Source organism: Meles meles, chromosome 5 (assembly GCF_922984935.1).
Source record: "Meles meles chromosome 5, mMelMel3.1 paternal haplotype, whole genome shotgun sequence".
Classification (NCBI taxonomy): domain Eukaryota; kingdom Metazoa; phylum Chordata; class Mammalia; order Carnivora; family Mustelidae; genus Meles; species Meles meles.
Genome location: NC_060070.1, coordinates 149,682,533 through 149,703,671, shown reverse-complemented (window position 1 = coordinate 149,703,671; position 21,139 = coordinate 149,682,533). Strand labels below are relative to the sequence as shown.

Sequence of the window (21,139 nt, the reverse complement as noted above, 5' to 3'; positions counted from 1 at the left end):
AATGCAACTGATTTCGGGGAGCCTGGATGGCTCAGTGCTTAAACATCTGCCTTTGGCTCAGGCCACATTCTCAGGGTCCTGGAATCAAGCCCTATGTTGGACTCTCCGGTGAGCGGGGAGTCTGCTTCTTCCTCTGCCTCTCCTCCCATTCATGCTTGCAGTCTCTGTCTCTCTTGAATAAATAAAATCTTATATCTTAAAAAAAAAAAAAAAAAGGAAGAAAGGAGGTCTGATGTTTACTGCAGGGCCCACATCATCAAGAACCACGTCTCAACTATTTCTGAACCCTAGACTTTAGCTCACTAAAATTACATAGGTTCAAATTTATTCTCAATCACTACATAAAGTCAAATTATATTTAGTGTACTCTCAGTCGGCAGGGGAAGATACAATTTATTTTAAGAAGCTTTCAGTTAAAATAAAAATTTAAGTTAAAATGATAAACTTCAGGGGATATTCCTGGTCTATTTGGAGAACCACAATGTTCTTGGTAGCTGAACTTATACTATGATGACATGTAACTGTCTACCACTGAACATATCTATTATAAATCATGATTCTTTCTCTTATCATTTCAGAAACTAGAGCCCAAATTCAGGCAGTGAGAAAGAACAGAGACGGCACTCGTAACTTTTCCTACATAAAACAGAGCAGAGTTATGCCTTTCACGTACAGAATCCACGAAAGAGGAGTTACACTACAATGAGACATTATAAAGTATCCTATGTTTCACACAGCCATTTCATTACAGAATTGCTTTTAACCTAGATATTGCTCAAGATGGCTAAGAAGTAACCTTTTAAAGACTCCAGTGAGAAACAGATGACATAAAGCCCTTTACCTCCATTCTCATGATAATCCTATTGTTTCTGGTTGTGATGCTCATCACATGCTGAAACCTCAAATCTCTGGCTTGAAGACCTAATTCTTGATATAAGTCAGTTTTCTTCTTTTCTATAAAAGAAATATTTTTAACAAAACAAGTGGGCCAAACCAATTACTGGAAGACTTTAGTATCAGAGCACCCCTCCCACCATCATTTTCTACTACCAGAAACAAGCCAAAAGAAGTCTTTTTAATAGCCATTTTTACCTCAAAAACATAAGAATGTGGTCAAACCCTAATAATTCCTTTTTCATCTTATTCATACTTCATAAAATTTCTTTGCATTTAAACGTCTCTTGGGACCAGTAGAAAAAAACCACAGCCACACACAATTAAGACCTACAGTATCAATTTCTAGCTCTAGAGACAGGTCATTTTTTAAAAATACAGATTATACAGAACTACATTTCCAATGTTTTCTATCTTCAGTATTTTAAATCTGTGAACAGAGAATTCAATTTTCTTGGTTCCTGGACTAATACAAAACGAGAAGACAGTTGGTTTCCTCACTAGATTCTCCCACCTGAAAACTAACTTTATTACCCAAGAGAAGGCAAAATGGATGAAGAAACTCAAGAAGTGATTAAAGGAGCATGTATAGTTGCAGTGTCCAATCCACCTGCGACAGAGCACTAAGTAGAACAGTCATTTGAAGGAGATAATGGGCCAAAAACTACCCCAAATTTCCCACCAGGATCTCAGCAGCAGCAGGGACAGAACCACGGGGCTGGAAGCACGTGGGAAATCTGAATGAAGCCTGCATCTGAGGTCAGAGAGTAAAGTGATGCTTAGTTTCCGTTTTCAAAGTCACTGCCCGTAAGCGCCATCACCAGCAGAGTAGTGCCATCTAGTGCCCTGTCCCTCCAGTCTTGTCCCTCACTGCCATTGCAACGTCAGCAGTATTACATAAATCTGCCTCAAATGTGGAACAGGAGCTGTACGTGAGGACTAGGGTGTGGAAAGGGAGACTAAAGAAGAGAAACAAAATGTGCTCCAGCTGGATACTACCCTCTGCTCTCAAAAAGTTCCTTTAACTTTCTGTTAGAGAGAAAGTGGCTCCTGCTAAAAGCCAGAAACCAATTCTGGGAGAACACACACAGTCCAGGTGTTAGTTCCAATTAGGACTAGTGGACAAATGCGGAGAATAGATCTCTTTCAATACACGCCTACACACAGAATATTCTACTCAAAACACTGCAATTTCTTGATTTCTATGAGATTCACCCATTCACTGATTTTAAAAAAGTGATTTATAAGATAACGAAAGATACTCACCAAAAGAAGTAACTTTTCCTTCTTTGTCAAATTTTGTCTAAAGAGAGAAAATAAAAACAAATACTATTTCCTCCCAAGTGAGTATGCTCTTTACAGTACTACACCATATGGTACTATGAGAGCTCCCAAATGCAGAAGTGCACAGATAACCCTTAACTGCTTCTTTAGGTTAAATTCGGTTATGAGTGAAGGGTTAAAAGAACCCCTTTTTCTTCTGCTAGGACAAATGTGACCTTTCACTGACTTTCTGTCTTGGTTCCCCTGGAAATCTGATAAAGGAGTATGAGCTGTGTTACTAGGCAACATTGCTCATGGTAAAAATGCCCAATGCCTGGTAGACTTCATGGGACAAGGAAGACTATGAAAGAATTACAGATAGGAAGCCATCCCCCTGCTTCTCCCTCAGTGGGGTGGCTTTTATAACTGGCCATGTTTCTTGCAGGAACCCTGCATGGGCCTTGGAGATGATTACAAGAGATACCAGCACTAAAAGGCACAGGGATTCTAAGCTAAGGTGGAACTCACACCCACCTTTAAGAAGATCAACTCCTGGGTGGCTCAGTGGGTTAAGCCGCTGCCTTCGGCTCAGGTCATGATCCCGCATTGGGCTCTCCGCTCAGCAGCGAGCCTGCTTCCCTCTCTCTCTCTCTCTGCCTGCCTCTCTGTCTACTTGTGATCTCTCTCTGTCAAATAAATAAATAAAATTTTTAGGGGGAAAAAAAAGATCAACTCCTTGCACCTGAACTGTCAAACAAGGTCCAGAGAAGCCCCTGGATGGCTGCAAGGACTTCTCTGGAAGAGGGAAACACCTGATGCTGTCCTTTGCATTTCCTATCCGTTAGCCTTCTGAACAAAGTGAGACCACGTATAGCTTATCCTGGGACTCTAAGTACTGGAGGCTATGAAGTCTCTCTGTAAGTGTTGCAGAATCAACAAAGATTTACAGAAAAGGCCTCTCTTTTGGCTTTTGTTTTGTTTTGTTTTTAAAGATTTTATTTATTTATTTGACAGACAGATCACAAGTAGGCAGAGAGAGAGAGGGAAGCAGGCTCCCTGCTGAGCAGAGAGCCAGATGTGGGATCTCAGGACTCTGGGATCATCACCTGAGAGGAAGGCAGAGCTTTAACCCACTGGGCCACCCAGGTGCCCTCTTCTGGCTTTTTGAAGAGAGAACATGATTCAGAAAATATATTTATTTCCTATAAAGCAGAGGAAACATTTTTCTGAAATACTTGTCCAGTCTGAATATGTGCCGGAATGTACTAATTACTACTAAATATGCATGTTTGGAAAGACTCTAAGGGTAGCTGAAGTTACAAGCGCTGGGTCACTACCATGGGAATGTGTGCACGCTCTGTTAACAGCAACAGAATAAAACCCCACAGTGCATATTGTAGCTTGTTTTTCATGAGCAAAATCAGTATGAGTACCGTAAGCCATCAGTGTTAAAGGGCAAATTATATCAAAAGAAACTTTATTTTGTGTAATACAGACTTTCCTCAAATTTATTTCACAAATAATGTATCTGCGGCAGAAAATTTGAAATAAAAATACATTACGTGAAATAAGACAAATTTTAGAGAAAACAATACCAGCATTTTACTGAATATCCTTCCAGACTTTCCCTACTCATATATATTCATGTTATACTTTTCTGCACTCTCTCCTCCATTTTCAACTTAACATATGAGTATTTTTGCATCTCAGTATTTATCTTCACCATTTTTCTTTAAAGAGATATTTTCTGATAAAAAAAATCAAACTGATTTTTTGTGATGTTTATCTTGTAAAGTAACATCATCTAGAGTGAGCTGATTAGCAAGCTCTCATTTCACAGTATCAACTAATTTTCTTTCTTTTTTTAATTAACATATAATGTATTATTTGTTTCTGGGGGACAAGTCTGATTCAGCAGTCTTACACAATTCACAGCAAATAGTATAACTAATTTTCTTAGGTGTTCTTGGTATATAATGATTTCACCTGCAAAGAACCTTCTTTCAATATTTAATATTTGAATTTATTCTTAACCAAACTGGCCAAATGTTCTAGAACATTGAATAACAGTGATAACTTTCACGTGTAATTCTGGCAGTTATGTTGTTTGTATAGTTTATAAAGAAATAAGCCTAACTAACGATGGCGATAATGGCTAATATATACTGAATGCTTGCACGGGTGAGGATTGTACACAGCGAGTTAACTCACAACAATTCTACAAGGTAGGTGCTATCACCCCAGTTCACAGATGAGCAAACAAAGGCATAAAAATACCACCATACCCTGTTCAGGTCCAAAGTTAATAGTACGAGGCAGAGCTGAGATCTGAATTTAGGGATGCTAGTTCAGAACAGGCACGTTACTTTTTTTAATTCAACTTTTTTTTTTTTTTTTTAAAGTAAAGCCCGACAAAAAAGTTCCAAGAATATCTTACAGCCAATTCCCCTGTGACTTTCATCTAGAATGCTACTATTTTTGCTAATATTGCTAATATTTTGCCCCAATGGCCTATTTTTTCTCTTTCGAGATATGTGGTTGTGGTACACATTATTTCTTATTTTATTTTCTCCTGAAGCTTTTCAGAGAAAGTTGCAGAGATCATGAACCTTCAAAGCATCCACTCTTAAAAATTACACTTCACTACCTTTAAAATACTTCTGCATATAGTACATTTCATAGCACAGGGTCAAGCACCTATGGCTAATAGCCTTCAAGGTTTTACATAGATTCACAAGGAAATCTTGAGGGGGAAGTGCTGAGCTGTGATTTGAACAACCAGTTCTAGGATTAAAGAAGACCTCCACAGTCAGTCAATAGAAAAGTTTCAAGGGTGCTGTTAAGTGAATCTAGCTGACATTCAGGTCATTAGCTAGGCAAAACACAAAGATGAAAGGACTTACAAGTATAATGATTCACTATAAAACAGAAAATTAGTATTATCTTGGTGGATCAGTCTAACCCAGTTAACTCAGTAAGTATGGAAAATACTTTGTGTAAGTTATCAAAAGTACCAGACATACTCACCACAGTAAACACTGGGGCTACACTGGCCAAAGTGGCTTGAGAGACATCGGAAGTTCTAAACCGGTGCATTTCACCTGAAGAATAAATTAGAGAATTCTCTGTAATCATACAATAGGTATTAACACATGGCTACAATATAACTGTCCTATTATATGGTCTTCAGACTACTATTTTTTGGAAACTTTTTCCTAGAGGAAAAAGAAACACTCTTACTTGCTAATGTTAACATCTGTTGGGAATTATGTTAGATTTGGCAGGGAATGCTTTCTATGTTAGATTTGGCAGGGAATGGCTTAGGCGAGGTGCTAAAACAATTTATGGATTCCAAACAGTTTTATTCTAAGTATTACTGGTATCTCAAAGTCAAATGAACAAATGCGTAACAGTGTTCTGAGATTAAAATGTTCATCTTTTTTGCGTAATTTAGAAAGGCTCTTCATGAAAATTATACTGGTACATGTATTTTAGAAAACATAGATCTTAAATTACCACCAGTTTTAGCATTCCAATATTAGGATTATTTGAGCTATAAATTATGAAACCTAGACTTTACTTCGATATTAGTTTTTCCACATTACATAGTGACTACTTATGAAATAAGCCATTGGAATGCAGCCCCCATGAACTGGAATGAAGAAAAATCCTTATTTGAAAATCAAAATTTAAAGTGTGATTAGACTGAGTTGAAGTGAGTTCTAAAGTGTAATTACATAAATTTAATGACTGACAAAGGACAACATTCAAAATACTAAACATAAAAGCAATGGACAGAAAGTGTAAAAATATTACCAATTATTTTCTGCTTCCAAAGTAATCATGCTGACTCCATGGAATGTGCACATATATTCTCATTTCGGATCTTATTCCTTCCCATTATATATAGTGTCTCATGTCTTTTGTAGGCATCTGAGGTTTGTTGTTTCTCAAGTTAGATAAAGTGTTTCCCCAAGTTAGATAAAATGTTTCCATTGAGATTCACTTGCTAATCAGCCACAAGTTAGATACAATGTTTCAGGATTCTGAATCTCAGGGCTTGTCTTAAAACAGCCGAAGGGCTGAAACTGGGTTCCCAGGGGTTATTAAAGGAGGGAATATGGGGGGTCCCCCAGTTCAGACTCTAGTTAGTGTGGGGAGGGAGGTGGTGCTGTTATTTTAGAAGAATTTTGAGTATAAAACTGAGAAAACTTGAGAACAGCGCAATCCTTTTGACAGCCATACATTGTAATGTCGCCGGTTTCTGAGCAATATTAGCACCCACATTCTGACATTTGTGAAAATGTTAACATATCGTCATGCTTTGTCATTTGGCGAAAAAATAAGTAACTCCGATCCCCCCCCCCACTCTGACCCCTGCAGCTTGTTACACCGTACTAGAAAACAGATTTTTCTCAGGAGCAACTGTTACTATGCAATCTTTAAATGTTCAGTCTCATCTACAGGTGCTTCCCCATTCCTTAATTGAACAACTGGAAAAACGCATCAACGCGCAAAGGGAAAAAGACCGGGAAGAAAAACACTTAGATAAGGGTTAACCTGTCGTTAAAAAAAAAAACCAAAAAACCACAAAACTCTTCCCGTAAGAGCACTCCAGCGGGGAGATCTGCAGCGAGGGCGTGAGGGCCCCAGGGGGTCATGGCGCACCGGCGGCCACCAGCACTCCTGGACGGGCGCCCCAAGGGCGGACCCGGGTCCGAGGCCTGCGCGGAGTAGCCACGGCCACGCCGGGCGGGGTCGGGCGGTCCGGTCAGGGCCCGGGGGACACCACAAGACCTGCGTACTGGGCTGCGGGGTGGGGACGCAGTAGTACCTGCCACGCGGGGCCGAACGGGTGCGCACAGGGGCGCGGCCCGACTCTGCCTGAGGAGTTGGGCCGCGCGGCCGCAGGCGGCAACGGGACGCGCCCCAGGGGTCAGGCTCTGAGCCAGAGTACACAGCGTGCGCCGGGGCAGCCCCACGACGCTGGGCAGCAGCCGGCTCAGGCTCCGCAGGCATTCCATGGCGCTGGAGCGAGCAGAAGGTTGCCCTAACACCCCAGTGCCTCATGCCGGTCAGGGGCTGGTTAGCCGGCACCGACGCGGCCCTGCGCGGGCGCTTTAAAGTGCGACCGCAGCGTACTGAGCATGCGCGGGGCGCGGCGCGCCTGCGCCTCCTACCGCGCATGCTCGGAAGGTGCTTTGGGGGGCGCGCTCCTTGCGTCCGGTGGCCAATCGGAGTTCACGTCTCGTACCTGGAAAGTGCGCGGGGACGGACTTGGGCTGGCGGGCGGGGCGCGCTCACCTGTGCGGCGGAGGCTGTCGGACCTAGATTCGACCCTTGCGCCCTTGGCGAGGTCAGCCGCGCGCGGGAGGGGTTATTATCCCCAGTAACTAGGAGTGTGAGGAAATACCCGGGCAGTGGAGCATGCTTTGCAGTCCGGAGCATTTTCATACAGATGATAAAACGCGCAATTTGGAAGTGAGGACGTTATGCCCATTCCTAACTCAGTTTGTATTTAAATGTACTGCAGTAGAAACAGTGAACTGCACTATGGAATGAGGCACCAAACTTGTGCGGCTCAGTATCGAGGAACATAACCCCACAAGATTTACACTCTGTATTTAATCAACTGTAAGACAGTGTCGATTTCAAGGAGTCGTTACTTTATGTACCACCAAGAAAAAAATGCTAATAAATCATGCTTCCTAATTATATCATTTTAAGACTCATCCCAATTTTGGTCTTTAAATATGAAAAAAAAAGTGGGGTTTAGAAGTGATTAAATACAGTATACATTTTTTTAAAGATTTTTATTTATTTATTTGACAGAGATCACAAGTAGGCAGAGGCAGGCAGAGAGAGAGGAGGAAGCAGGCTCCCTGCTGAGCAGAGAGCCCGATGTGGGACTGGATCCCAGGACACCGGGATCATGACCTGAGCTGAAGGCAGAGGCTTAACCCACTGAGCCACCCAGGCTCCCCTATATGCATATTTTTAAGTGAGTTAATAGTCTTGTCCCTTCCACAGTAGTGATAAAAGACAGACATGAGTTTCACAGATTTCCATTCAATCACTATGTATAAAGACAGCTAAGGAAACACAACAGAGAGCTTTTTTCTTTTTCTTTTCTTTTTTCCTTTTTTCTTTTTTTTCCTGTAGGGTATTGAGAATGAAGCCGAATTAGGAAGCCAGTAGACAGAAGACTTCACAGAAGAGAGGATGTTAGATTTTAGCATTGAGAGAAAAGGAGAACATAAAGCATTAAAATCCAGAAAGAACCTACCTGGTAGATTTTTCATTTTATTAACAGCTTCAGTGATGAAACATATCTTCCAAAAACATGCCTTCAGAGACCACTCTATGAGATAATGTGATAATTCTTTAAAAAAAAAAAATAACCCTAGCTTAGTGAGACAGCTCTGTTTAAGATATCCTTGCAAAATCTTAGAGAAGCTCTGGGACCTGGTCAGACTCATCGCCTTGCAATTCATGTGAAGGATTTGGAATTTAATCTGGGAAGGGTGGGAGCCATGGGGTGACTTCAATGAGCAGAGAGGTAATGATCTGATCTATGTTTAAGTGGATCATTCTGGCTATGTGGGGAAGAGATTACAAAGAGTTAAGTGTAGAGATAGTGATGATGGTGTGTGCCAAGGTAGGTGATGGGGAAGGGGAGACAGGGTGAGCTTGCTGCTACATAGCAAAGACTGAATTGACAAGATTTGCAAGAGGGATTAAGTAAAGAGGCAAAGAAGCTGATTGCAAAATATTTTGCCTAAACAACTGGGCAGTCATGGTGCCATCTATTAGAATGGAAGAAGTTTAGTTGGAGATCAGTTTATGGGATGGCATTTGCTTCTGGACACATTAAATTTGAAAGCTCCGTTAAACAGATGTCTAAGCAGAGATATCAAGTAAACAGTCTGGAGTTTGGGGGAGATGTTGGTGGTAGACATATATATTGGGGGCCATATAGAGGTATTTAAAGTCATAAGGGTAAGATCTCTTAGGAAGTGAGACAGCAAACAAATGTTCTTATGATTGAGCTCTAGATCCTCTAGCATTTAATGGTTAAGGACAAGAGATGGGTCCAACAGAATATGAAAAGGGGTGGCCAGGAAAGGAGTAAAAGGGTGGGATCCTTGAAGCAGAAGAGTTTCAGGAACGAGGAAGTGCTCAATTTCGTCAAATGCTACTGACAAGTAAGAGAGAAATGAGCATTGCCTCTGTTGGAAGTGACACTTTGGAGTTTCCTGGTGATTTTGGTAGGAGCAGTTTCCATAGAGGGGTAGGGAATGGGATCTGGGTGGTCATCTCCCAATTCAACCCAAGCCATGACAGAATCCCAGAAGACTTCTGCACCTATATAACAATTTGGCCTTCAGCTTCGTTAATCCCTTTCCTTAGCTCTGGAGCTCCAAAGCATGTCAGTTGCCTCAAGCCAGGCTCACACTCTGGACTGTGTTCTCATCCAGAACTGTTTTGTGTCAGAAATACCAATAATACACTATCTGACCCTAACCTCTTGGAGGCTTTATACCCCCTACAATTCTAGTCTCCCATCAGACCCTTGGCAGCTCTTCTCCCTTCTCTATATAGCCCAGATTATGTAACTCATCATCTGAAACCACTATGGCTAGTACTTGGAACACATGGCATTCATGGGGTGTAATCATAGATGCCACTTTATTTTTGTCCCTGCAAACCTGCTGAGTGGTGCTAGTCCTTCTCTGGCCTCTTAAAAACTTGGGTGGGTTCCATGACTCTCCTGATCTCTCAGTCCTATGTTCTCTCCAGCATCAATTCAGTAATTGAAAATGTCCACTCCATATACTAGTTTCAATTCAATAATTTGCAATATCAGACCCTATACACTAATTACTGCTGCAATCATCATTCAAGAAAAGACTTGATTCCTCTATTCTTGTTGAGCCTGGAGGCAACGAAGAATTTTTGGTGTGGCTGGAGATCCCAGTCAGCTCCCCCAATCCCTTCCCACCTCCTTTCTTATTCTGTGGCTGCCATTTCTGACTTGCCTGGGGGCAGTGAGGCCAAGTAAGAATGAATGGAACATTTTTACCAAAAGATGGCATCGTGCTCTCTACAGGCAGGGCAGGTTTTAAAGCTGACCTCTTTGTGGGCTGGTCCAGAGTTCTCTGGAAGTCCTCCCCCTCCCCCAGGCCTATGTGGTTGCCATTCTTTTGATATGAACAGTGACCCTCCTGATCATTTTCAGAGTCTACCTCTTCTTGCCTCATGCTTCTCTCTTCCCCACATGCTGCTCTTTGGGGCAGGATCTTTTAAAAAAAACAACCCAGACTGATTTTCCCATGGTCACGTCTATACCCCAGGATTCGTGTACCATTAGAGGGAACACAGTTACTTTCCTGGCATAGAGCTGCTATCTATCCCCTGCTTAGGTATGAGTCTGTGTGACCTTTTTAAGCCCTTGGAGGGATCTTGAGAAGTTCCACTCACTAGACTTGAAGTGAGTGGAATCTTTCTCTGGAAGATTTTCTAGATTTTCCACATAGTGTCTGGCTTTGAGTCTTCAGTCTTCTAATCCTTTTATGTTTTCCACTCAGATGCTAGGTCCAAGAGTTGTGTAATGGCTCCTGAGAACTTTCTCTTTGAAATTTACATCTGGTGATTCATCTGGTAATGGACTATGGTGCTGCTCCCCCCCCCCCCCCTTGACACCTCAGTGTAAACACTTACATTCCTCAGCACCCTGAATCTTTGCACTTCTTGGATTCATTGATGAACTTGTTTATTTCACAAGTACTTGTGAAGCCTATTTTTAGGTTCTAAGGATAGAGGAGTGAAGGAAACAAAGTACCAATCTGTAGTGAGTTGAAAATGGGTCCCTCAGAACCTCAGAATGTGACCCTATTTGAAAGCAGAGACTTAGCAGGTTTAACTAGCTAAGAGCTTCAAGACGAAATCATCCTGGATTTAGGGTGTGTCCTAAATTCAATGACTGGTGTCTTTACCAGAGAAAGGAGAGGGAAACTTGAACACTCAGAACCATGTGAAGGTGGGGGCAGAGACTGACGTGATGCAGCCACAAACCAAGGACACCAGAAGCCACCAGAAGCCAAAAGAAGCAAGGATGGATTCTCCCCTAGGGCCTTTAGGGGGGCTGTGGTCTTGCTGAGATCGTTAATTTTGGTCTCCTAGCACAGAGCTGTGAGAGGATAATGTTCTGTTTTAAGTCTAGGTTGTGGTACTTTGTTTCGGCAGCCCTAGGAAATTCATACACTGCTTTCCCGTAGCTTAATCCTTAGTTGATTGGGGCCCATAAAATTCAAGTCTCCTGTTCTGACCTTAATTCCACCTGATAATTATTTTACTACCTTCTCTTAGCAACCCCTACCACCACTTTCCCCTAATACTTCAAAGTCTTTACTGATATGCTCAAACCTCTTTTTTTTTTTTTTAAAGATTTTATTTATTTATTTGATAGAGACAGACAGCGAGAGAAGGAACACAAGCAGGGGGAGTGGGAGAGGGAGAAGGAGGCTTCCCACTGAGCAGTGCTCCATGCCGGCTCGATCCCAGGATCCTGGGATCATGACGTGAGCTGAAGGCAGACGCTTAATGACTGAGCCACCCAGGCATCCCATGCTCAAATCTCTTGTTCCCGCCCAGCTCCAGAGTACTGGAGTACTGGAGTACTGGCAGAGTACTCCATCATTTAAGGTACAAAATAATTTTGCTGAGGGGAAATACAGTGATACAGATCAGAAGTAAATTCAACATTATGGTTTTATGTTTCCCTCCGGTTTAATTTGCTGTTAAGTTCAGACTTCTGGGACTCTTTACTATCTGTTTTTTTTTTTTTTCCTTTTAGAAGATCTATCCCTTTAAAGAAGACATCTTCTTCACACACAGTAGACATTAAAATATCCAAATCCAATGTTACCGGACTCCAGCACTGAGTTAAATTTTATTTTTCTTTGTTTTACAACTTAAACATGTGTCCTGATCTCTTTGTGCCCATGACCCGAAACCATAAGGCCAACCTTTAAACCACGTCGTCTTTACACACACAGCACCTGCTGTGGTAAGTTGGCTTCTCTGGGGTCTGGCTCTGTTGTGATCCACCTGGCGGTTTCAGGCGAGAGCATCCCCACGTTTGAAAACTTTCTGGGACTTTGGCCACAGGAGGGAGCACTATTCCTATGCTTGCTTAATTATTTATTAACTATTTTAACACCTGCTTTCAGAGTGAAGTGATGCAGGGAATTCCTAACCTAAGAATCAGAAGCGCAGGTAGTAGATTAGTCAGGATCTTCCAGAGAAACAGAACCAACAGCAGAAAAGGAGACTTCTTATGAGGAATTGGCCCCCTCGATGATAATGGCTGAGAAGTCCCATGATCTGCGGCGCCGGCCTCTGGACACTGCAGACCCGGCAAAGCCAGTGATGTGAATCTGTCTTGAGTCTCAGGCCTGAAAACCAGGGGAACCCATGCTTTACGTGCCAGTCTGAGAGCAGGAGAAGATGAGAGCAGACATCCCAGGGCAAGCAGTGAGGCAGAAAGAAGGAAGTGGTGAATTCCTCTGCTTTTCTTTTTCTCTAATCAGGTCCCCTAAATATGAAATGATGCCCACCCATGCGAGGAACAACAGTTTCCTGACTGTATTGATTCAAATGCTAATTTCATCCAGAAACACCCTCACAGACACCCAGAAATACTGTTCCATCTGTGTCTTCTCAAGTCAGCCCATGAAATTAACCATCATAACTGGATTACCCATCAGGACTCTTTTTTTTTTTTTTCAAGATTTTATTTATTTATTTGTCAGAGAGAGCAAGCACAGGCAGACAGAGTGGCAGGCAGAGGCAAAGGGAGCAGCAGGCTCCCCGCTGAGCCCGATGTGGGACTGGATCCCATGATGCTGGGATCATGACTTGAGCCAAAGGCAGCCGCTTAACCAACTGACCACCCAGGCGTCCCACCCATCAGGACTCTTAACTCCATCTCCATTCTTATAAATTGACATTCATGCCCACATGGCATTGCATTTCTCTTTCTCAGTGATAATTTTCAAAATCAGCATGGCCAGGTAGCATTGTACACGAAAGATTGCTGCACCACCCAGCTGTTTTAAAAGAAGTTCTTTGAATAAAAGTGTTAAAACTAAACTTTGAAGAGAGCACATGGTTTGTGCAGACATCCGGTAATTGATAAAGTCTCTATGTTTATATCTGATCGGCAGGTGTATGGATCGGTAAGGTGCTAAATCTGAGTTGGTGGTTTTTTTCTTTCTTCTTTTTCTTTTTTCCTTTTTATGAAGAGTTAGCTTCTGTCAAAAGTTTATGTTTTGGCTTGTGAAGATAGTGGGCCTCGTAAGTGTACACTCCTATGCTTTAAAAAAAAAAAAGTACGTGCCCTTCATACTATAATACACTTGAATTGGCCCCGGATACAGCCAAGAACACAAGACAGCAAATCCGATGAAAAATTACTTTTGGGGCGCCTGGGTGCCTCAGTGGATTAAAGCTTCTGCCTTCGGCTCAGGTCATGATCTCAGAGTCTTGGGATCGAGCCCCGCATCGGGCTCTCTGCTCAGCAGGGAGCCTGCTTCCCTTCCTCTCTTTCTGCCTGCCTCTCTGCCTACTTGTGATCTGTCTGTCTGTCAAAGAAATAAATAAAATCTTAAAGAAAATTACTCTCGGGGCGCCTGGGTGGCTCAGTGGGTTAAGCCGCTGCCTTCGGCTCAGGTCATGATCTCAGGGTCCTGGGATTGAGTCCCGCATCGGGCTCTCTGCTCGGCAGGGAGCCTGCTTCCCTCTCTCTCTCTCTCTCTGCCTGCCTCTCTATCTACTTGTGATCTCTCTCTGTCAAATAAATAAATAAAATATAAAAAAAAAAGAAAATTACTTTCAAGAATTTCAGATTGGGAGAGACAGAGTTAAATAGAGTAATGACATGTCTCACGTGTGTTCTGTTATTAAATGTTACCGTTCTAGTCTTCTAAAAACCCAACTTGCCATAGGATATGCCATTCTTCTTCTGTTTCCTCTCCCAGCATGATGGCAAGCCATGCTCGGCTATGAATCATCTAGGATAATGTGAGAAGAATGGAATTTCATGGACATGTTCTAGGCCTTCCGCAGTTTACCAAATGTAGGAAGGGAAGTTTTAAAACTGATGGAGATGCATCTGTACATTTCTAATACAGCCCTAAGTGCCCAAGGAAAAATCTCGTATGATCCAAATTGCAATCCAGGAGGGCATCATGTAAGTTTACAAGAGAGTACAGGGAGTGGGTTCCAGACTGAGCCAATGGGTGGTTAGCTAGATGCCACTTCCGCTCCAACCCTTCCTATTGGGAATGTGTCTAACTCTGTTACTCTTTTCTGTGGCAGTTCGTGAAACTTTGGGGGGCTGGGTCATGTTCTAAAGGTGATTTCCTACTGATTGAACTCTTGATTTCCATAACGTCGTAAAATCACAATTGGCTGACGATGGCAGGAACTTGTGGAAGCAGCTACCGGTTTTGCTTCCTACTTTCCCAGGGATGCTCTGATTTTAGGGGTGGAGACATGATGGCGGCAGCAAGGACAGAGGCTTGTCAGGGAAGAGCGGGTGGTGGGGCTTCCAGCTCAAGTGGAAGGCACTGGGAGAGGCTGGATTGTAACTGGATTACACATTGGGACTGATACCCCTGGACGGGAATGACACTCTTTCCAAGTAAAATACTTGTGATGTACACTCGGCATCAGGGAAATACAAGTCAAAACCTCAATGAGATACCATCTCACACCAGTCAGAATGGCTAAAATTAACAAGTCAGGAAATGAGAGATGCTGGCGAGGATGTGGAGAAAGGGGAACCCTCCTCCACTGTTGGTGGGAATGCAAGCTGGTGCAACCACTCTGGAAAACAGCATGGAGGTTCCTCAAAAAGTTGAAAATAGAGCTGCCCTACGACCCAGCAATCGCACTAGTGGGTATTTACGCTAAAGATACAAATGTAGGGATCCAAAGGGGCACATGCACCTGAATGTTTATAGCAGCAATGTCCACAATAGCCAAACAATGTAAAGAACCTAGATATCCATCAACAGACGAATGGATAAAGAAGATGTGGTATGTATATACAATGGAATACTATGCAGCCATCAAAAGAAATGAGATCTTGCCATTTGCAGTGACATGGATGGAACTAGTGGGTATTATGCTGAGCGAAATAAGTCAATCAGGGAAAGAAGATTATCATATGATCTCACTGATAATGAATTCAAAAGGCAGGGTGGGAGATTGTGGGGGGTAGGGAAGGAAAAAATGAAACAGGATGGGATCAGGAGGGAGACAAACTGTAAGAGACTCTTAATCTCATGAAACAAACTGACGGTTGCTGGGGGCTAGGGGGATAGAGAGAGGGTGGTTGGGTTATGGACATTGGGGAGGGTATGTGTTATGGTGAGTGCTGTGAAATGTGTAACCCTGATGATTCACAGACTTGTGCCCCTGAAACAAATAATACATTATATGTTAATAAAAATAATTTAAAAAAACTTGTGATGTACAAGATGCCCATTATTTACGTAACCCTAACAAAGAAAAGATTTCAAATAAAGGATGACATAATACTCTCTTATAGGGTTTTTTTTTAAGATTTTATTTATTTATTTGAGAGAGAATGAGTGAGAGAGAGCATGAGAGAGGAGAAGGTGAGAGGGAGAAGCAGACTCCCCAAGGATCTGGGAGCCCGATGCCAGACTCGATCCTGGAAGTCTGGGATTATGACCTGAGCCGAAGGCAGTCACTCAACCAACTGAGCCACCCATGTGCCCCCCCCCTTTTTTTTTGAGGGAGAGAGAAATAGCTGGTGGGAGCAGGGGGAAGGGCAGAGGGTGCCCACTGCTTAAGGAGCCCAGCAGGGGCCTTGATAACCAGGGAGCCGAATAGGGGGCTGGATCCCAGGACCCCAGGATCATGACCTGAACCCAACGCAGATGCTTAACCAAGTGAGCCACCCAGGTGCCCCCTCTTTCTTATATGTTGTTTGAAGTTTTATACTACTGAAAGCTGTTTTTCAGATTTCATTTAGACCTAAGTTTTTGTTGGGTAACTTTCTTGTACATAAGTGGGAAAATGTAAGCAAAGTGTTGGTAAAGACATTCCTAAAACTTTTTTGCTTCCATGTTAAATCCTGGTGTGATCTTAAAAAAATTTCATTTAAAAAGTGAATTAAGCTTAGCATGTGAGGCACTAACCACGCACATAGCTGAGCTCATGGGGGGGCAATGTGAACGGTACGGCCAGATTCCTCCCTGTTCACACGATACAATTCACCACTTGGTCGAGGGCAGGTGCAAGACTTCGTTGCCTGTAAGGTACACCCTGGTTTAAAGATGGCAGGAAAAAACGTGCCTCTTGGAATAAATGTAATGTGGTGATTTGTTTCTACTTTCCTCTTTTCCCCCTTCTGGCTTGAATGCATTCCTGATATTAACTTTTGCTTTGTTTGTCATTTGTTGAGTTAATCACGGGGAAAATCAGTTAGGCAGAGCTCAGGGTGTGCTGGGTTTTTAATAGGTAAGGTTTCACTGCATTTTAACTTAAATGGACTTAAAAAGCCTTCTCGTCTGTTCACATAGATGTTTTAAGAAGTGCTTTTCAATTCTACACTCCTTATGGTTTTACTGCACTATCTGAAAATGTCACTAGGAAATGATCAAACAGGACCTAAAACCGAGGGGCTGAAAATGTATTGTGCAATCACTGAAACTTCTGTAGTTAGTTTATAATTACAGTAGAAATCAATATATGTGGGGAGGAAATACTAGGGTGTCTGGCCTCAATAATACTGCTTCCTACGCTGTCATGGGCTTGCTGACTGATACAGGTTTTCTAAATTAGAATTTCCAAACTGTGAATGACATCAGAACATCATGGCTCACTAAAGCAGCTCTGTCCATTAATCCAGACACCAGACTGCAGTTAATGAGTAACTTCTGCCTCAGTGACATAATTTCCTGCAAAATTGGTACCTTGTAATGTTTAACTTCTCTCCTGGCTGTTCACAGCAGGGGGTAGTTTGCTTTCATCCAAGTCTTCCACTTGCTAAGTCCCTTGTGGCTTCAGACATTGTACCTTAAAACAAAACAAAACAAAACAAAAACCCTCCCAGGTACTAAAAGGTAGTACTATGTTACCTCACTAACTGTCAGCGAGTTAAGGAAACTCTTCCAAAGCACTTCCTAAAAAAATTGGTAGTCCACACTGGGCGTCTAAGATTTTGCTGGAAGTAGCCTTTTAATGATGATAGACTCAGCCAGAGTCATCCAAACATGCTTGCTGGTGCCAAAGGACAGTGATTTTATTTTGGAATTTAAAAAAGAGAGAAAGAAAAGAAAATTTGTGCTGAGGTTGTCTAGAATTAAGGTCAGTTAGCCTGTCCGTTGTGTGAAAAAATGAATAGTGGGGGCGCCTGGGTGGCTCAGTCGTTAAGCGTCGGCCTTCAGCTCAAGTCATGGTCCCACAGTCCTGGGACGGAGCCTCACATCAGGTTCCCCGCTCGGCAGGAAGCCTGCTTTTCCCTCTCTGGTTCCCCCTACTTGTGTTCCCTCTCTTGCTGTGTCTCTCTGTCAAATAAATAAAATCTTTTAAAAAAGGGGCGCCTGGGTGGCTCAGTGGGTTAAAGCCTCTGCCTTCGGCTCAGGTCATGATCCCAGAGTCCTGGGATCGAGCCCCGCATTGGGCTCTCTGCTCAGCGAGGAGCCTGCTTCCTCCTCTTTCTCTGCCTGCCTCTCTGCCTACTTGTGATCTCTGTCTGTCAAATTAAAAAAAAAAAAAAAAAAAAAGACATGATTGGCTGGTGAGGTAGACTCGGGCCTCGGAGGCTTCTCCCTCCTTCCCTGTCCTGGGAATGCGGGTTCCCCTTGCTTTTCCCACTCCCAGAGGCTGCTCCAAGGACACAGCTTTGGGACGGTGACGCGGTGCTGAGAACACCTGAATGGTACACATGACCAAACCCAGTTACAGCCTCTTTATAAACGTTTTAGATACGACAGGTGGATGTGGGGATCCATTTGTCCCGCTCCCCACGAGACAAGCCTCACATGAATGTTCCCTTTGTTTATTTAAAACCACCACCTGCCAGACTGGAATGGCTGCTTCTTCCTTCCATGTCTCCTTACAGCTGGTTTCAAATCATATCCAGAAAGCTCTGGAGAGGGTGTGAACCGGCAGGCCAACAGATGCACAGAATCAAATCAAAGGGTGAATGAACCGGTAATCACTTCAGCTCTGACTCCTGCCTCATCCTTCTAAGCTGCCTCATGCAACTGAACAATCCTTTGAAGGCTTTTTGAGGGCCTCCTGGGTGCCTTGGTTAAGCATCCAACCCTTGATCTTAGCTCAGGCCGTGATCTCAGGGACGTGGGTTCAAGTCCCAGGGTGGGTTCGGTGCTTAGCATGGAATCTGCTTAAGATTCCCTCTCTCCCGGGGCACCTGGGTGGCTCAGTGGGTTAAAGCCTCTGCCTTTGGCTCAGGTCATGATCCCAGGGTCCTGGGATCGAGCCCCGCATCGGGCTCTCTTCTCCGCGGGGAGCCTGCTTCCTCCTCTCTCTCTGCCTGCCTCTTTGCCTAGTTGTGATTTCTCTCTGTCGGATAAATAAAATATTTAAAAAAAAAAAGATTCCCTCTCTCCCTCTCCCTTTGCCCCTCCCCCACACTTGAGCACACACATGGGCCCCCACTCTTTCTCTCTCTAGCATACACAAATAAGGGGTGCCTGTGTGACTCTGCTGGTTAAGCATCTGCCCTCTGCTCGGGTCATGATCCCAGGGACCTGGGATCGCGTCCTGCATCAGGCTCCCTGCTTAGCAGATAGTCAGCTTCTCCCTCTGCCCATCGCTCCCCCTGCTTGGGCTCTCTTTTTCTCTGACAAATAAATAAGTCAAATCTTTATAAATAAATAAATAAATAATCTTTTTAAAAGTTAAAGGTTTTTGAAACTTGTGATGATTAGTGTTTTTCATTGGCCACCAGCTTTAAATTCTGCTTCAGTGCACCTTAAGACCTGTAGGCCTGTCTGCCCCTAGCAAGGGAGTCACTGGTATAACAAACAGATGTCAACCGGATGCCCTTTAGGACGAACATTGTGTAACCGGAAGGGGGTGTGATTGGCTAGAATTAGGACGGCTATTATTACAAATAATGAATATTATGAGTTATTTCCCCCTCGAAATTCATGTGCTGAAGTCCTAAGCCCCATTGTCCCAGAATGTGATGCTAGGTTTTTAAAGAGAGAGTTCGGTTAAAGTGAGGTTATTGGGGTGGTGTCCTTATAAGGGGAAATCAGGACACAGTTGTGGAAGACCGTGTGAAGACACAGAGAGAAAACAGCCATCGACAAGCTTCAGAAGAAACCACTTGCTGACACCTTGATCTTGGACCTCAGGCTCCAGAGTTGAGAGATGATGCATTTCTGTTAATCCTGAGTCTGTGGGACTTTGTCATGGCAACCCCAGCCAACTGACGTCACGGACACCTCGATGTTCTGCAAGCAGGAGCCGTTCCTCTAGGGCAGCTCCACACGTCACTCTGAGCCGATGCTGTTTTTTTTTTTTAATATAAATAATAGTATTATCTATATTATAGGCTAAATATGCTAACCTCAGAATATTATCATCATGGATTTACACTTTCTTCTTATGATCATTCACAAAAAGAGTGGTTTAGAACACGAGGATTTTTTTTTAAAAAGAAGAAAAAAGATTTTATTTCTTTTTAAAATTTTTGTTATTTTTTTGAAATTTTCTATCATGCTGTATTTTAAAATAATGGTGAAACTCTTAAGTCACAAAAGAGCATCCCCTTTGCTGCTGGGCAGAATATCATTAAAAATGTCTATCAACCGGGGTGCCTGGGTGGCTCAGGGGTTAAGCCTCTGCCTTCAGCTCAGGTCATGATCTCAGGGACCTAGGATCGAGCCCTGCTCTCTGCTCAGCAGGCAACCTGCTTCCCCCCTTTCTCTCTGCCTGTCTCTCTGCCTACTTGTGATCTCTCTCTGTCAAATAAGTGAATAAAATCTTTGAAAAAAAATGTCTATCAACCGAAAATAGCATGGACGTCTGACATATGCATGCTAGGATCTGGGAGTTCACCCAAGTTGGCTGGGCTTTGGGCTAGGTGCCATGATTGATTGATTGATGGATTGATTTTTATGTTACGTTAGTCACCATATAGTATTTATTTGAGACAGGGTGCACGAGTGGGGGGTGGTAGGGAGAGAGAGACACGGGGCTGATTGCAGGGCTCGATCCCAGGACCTTGATATCATGACCTGAAGGCAGACGATTAACTACGGAGCCACCCAGTCACCCCGAGAATGTGAGGATTTTTTTTCAAAATAGACGAAGCACCAGCATTTATAATTAGTTGTACTAAATGTAAATGTATTATCTTGTTTAGTCCTCACTATGACCTATGAAATAGGTACTATCATTTTTTAAAAAATTATTTATTTACTTGACAGAATGAGAGAGAGAGCACAAGCAGAGAGAACCGTAGGGGGAGAGAAGAATCAGACTCCACAGAGCAGAGAACCTGATGGGGGGCTGAACTCAGGACCCTGAGATCATGACCTGAGCCAAAGGCAGACGCTTCACGGAGGGGTTAACCCGAAATAGGTACTACCGTTGCTCCCATTATACAGATGGGAAGACTGGGGCATGGGGAGGTCAATACCATGCCTGCTGTGCTGAATCAGAATTCAAAGCCGAATTCCGGCAGTCCATAGCCCACTAACCACTATGTTCTTTGATTTAAAATACATTCCAAGTATCTCACGCAGTACTGGGGGACATACAGCAGTTATTAAATGCTAGGCGTCTCCTAGTGTCTGAAATGGTACATTGGGGAAAACCTTTAAAAATGTCACGGGAGTTGGCTTCTTGGCCCCGACAGGGATAGAAATAAGACCGGACCCCCCAAATCAAAGGCACAGAAAGGCTT

The 21,139-nt window shown here is 43.2% G+C and overlaps 1 protein-coding gene across 2 annotated transcripts in view; it reads right to left on the bottom strand.

Annotated features, from left to right (window-relative positions):
* MRS2 (magnesium transporter MRS2) overlaps positions 1-7,263 on the bottom strand; it is a 41,568-nt gene extending 34,305 nt beyond the window's left edge. The window contains exons 1-4 of one of the 2 annotated variants that reach the window (XM_046004893.1): positions 6,992-7,263; positions 5,185-5,258; positions 2,161-2,197; positions 842-954 (exon numbers count right to left, since the gene is read on the bottom strand). In XM_046004893.1, coding sequence (XP_045860849.1) covers positions 842-954; positions 2,161-2,197; positions 5,185-5,258; positions 6,992-7,181 — 414 coding nt within the window. In that variant the 5' untranslated portion in view covers positions 7,182-7,263. The remainder of the gene's footprint in view (positions 1-841; positions 955-2,160; positions 2,198-5,184; positions 5,259-6,991) is intronic. The other variant, XM_046004894.1, reaches the window with a different exon arrangement.
* Between the last annotated feature and the right edge of the window lie 13,876 nt (positions 7,264-21,139).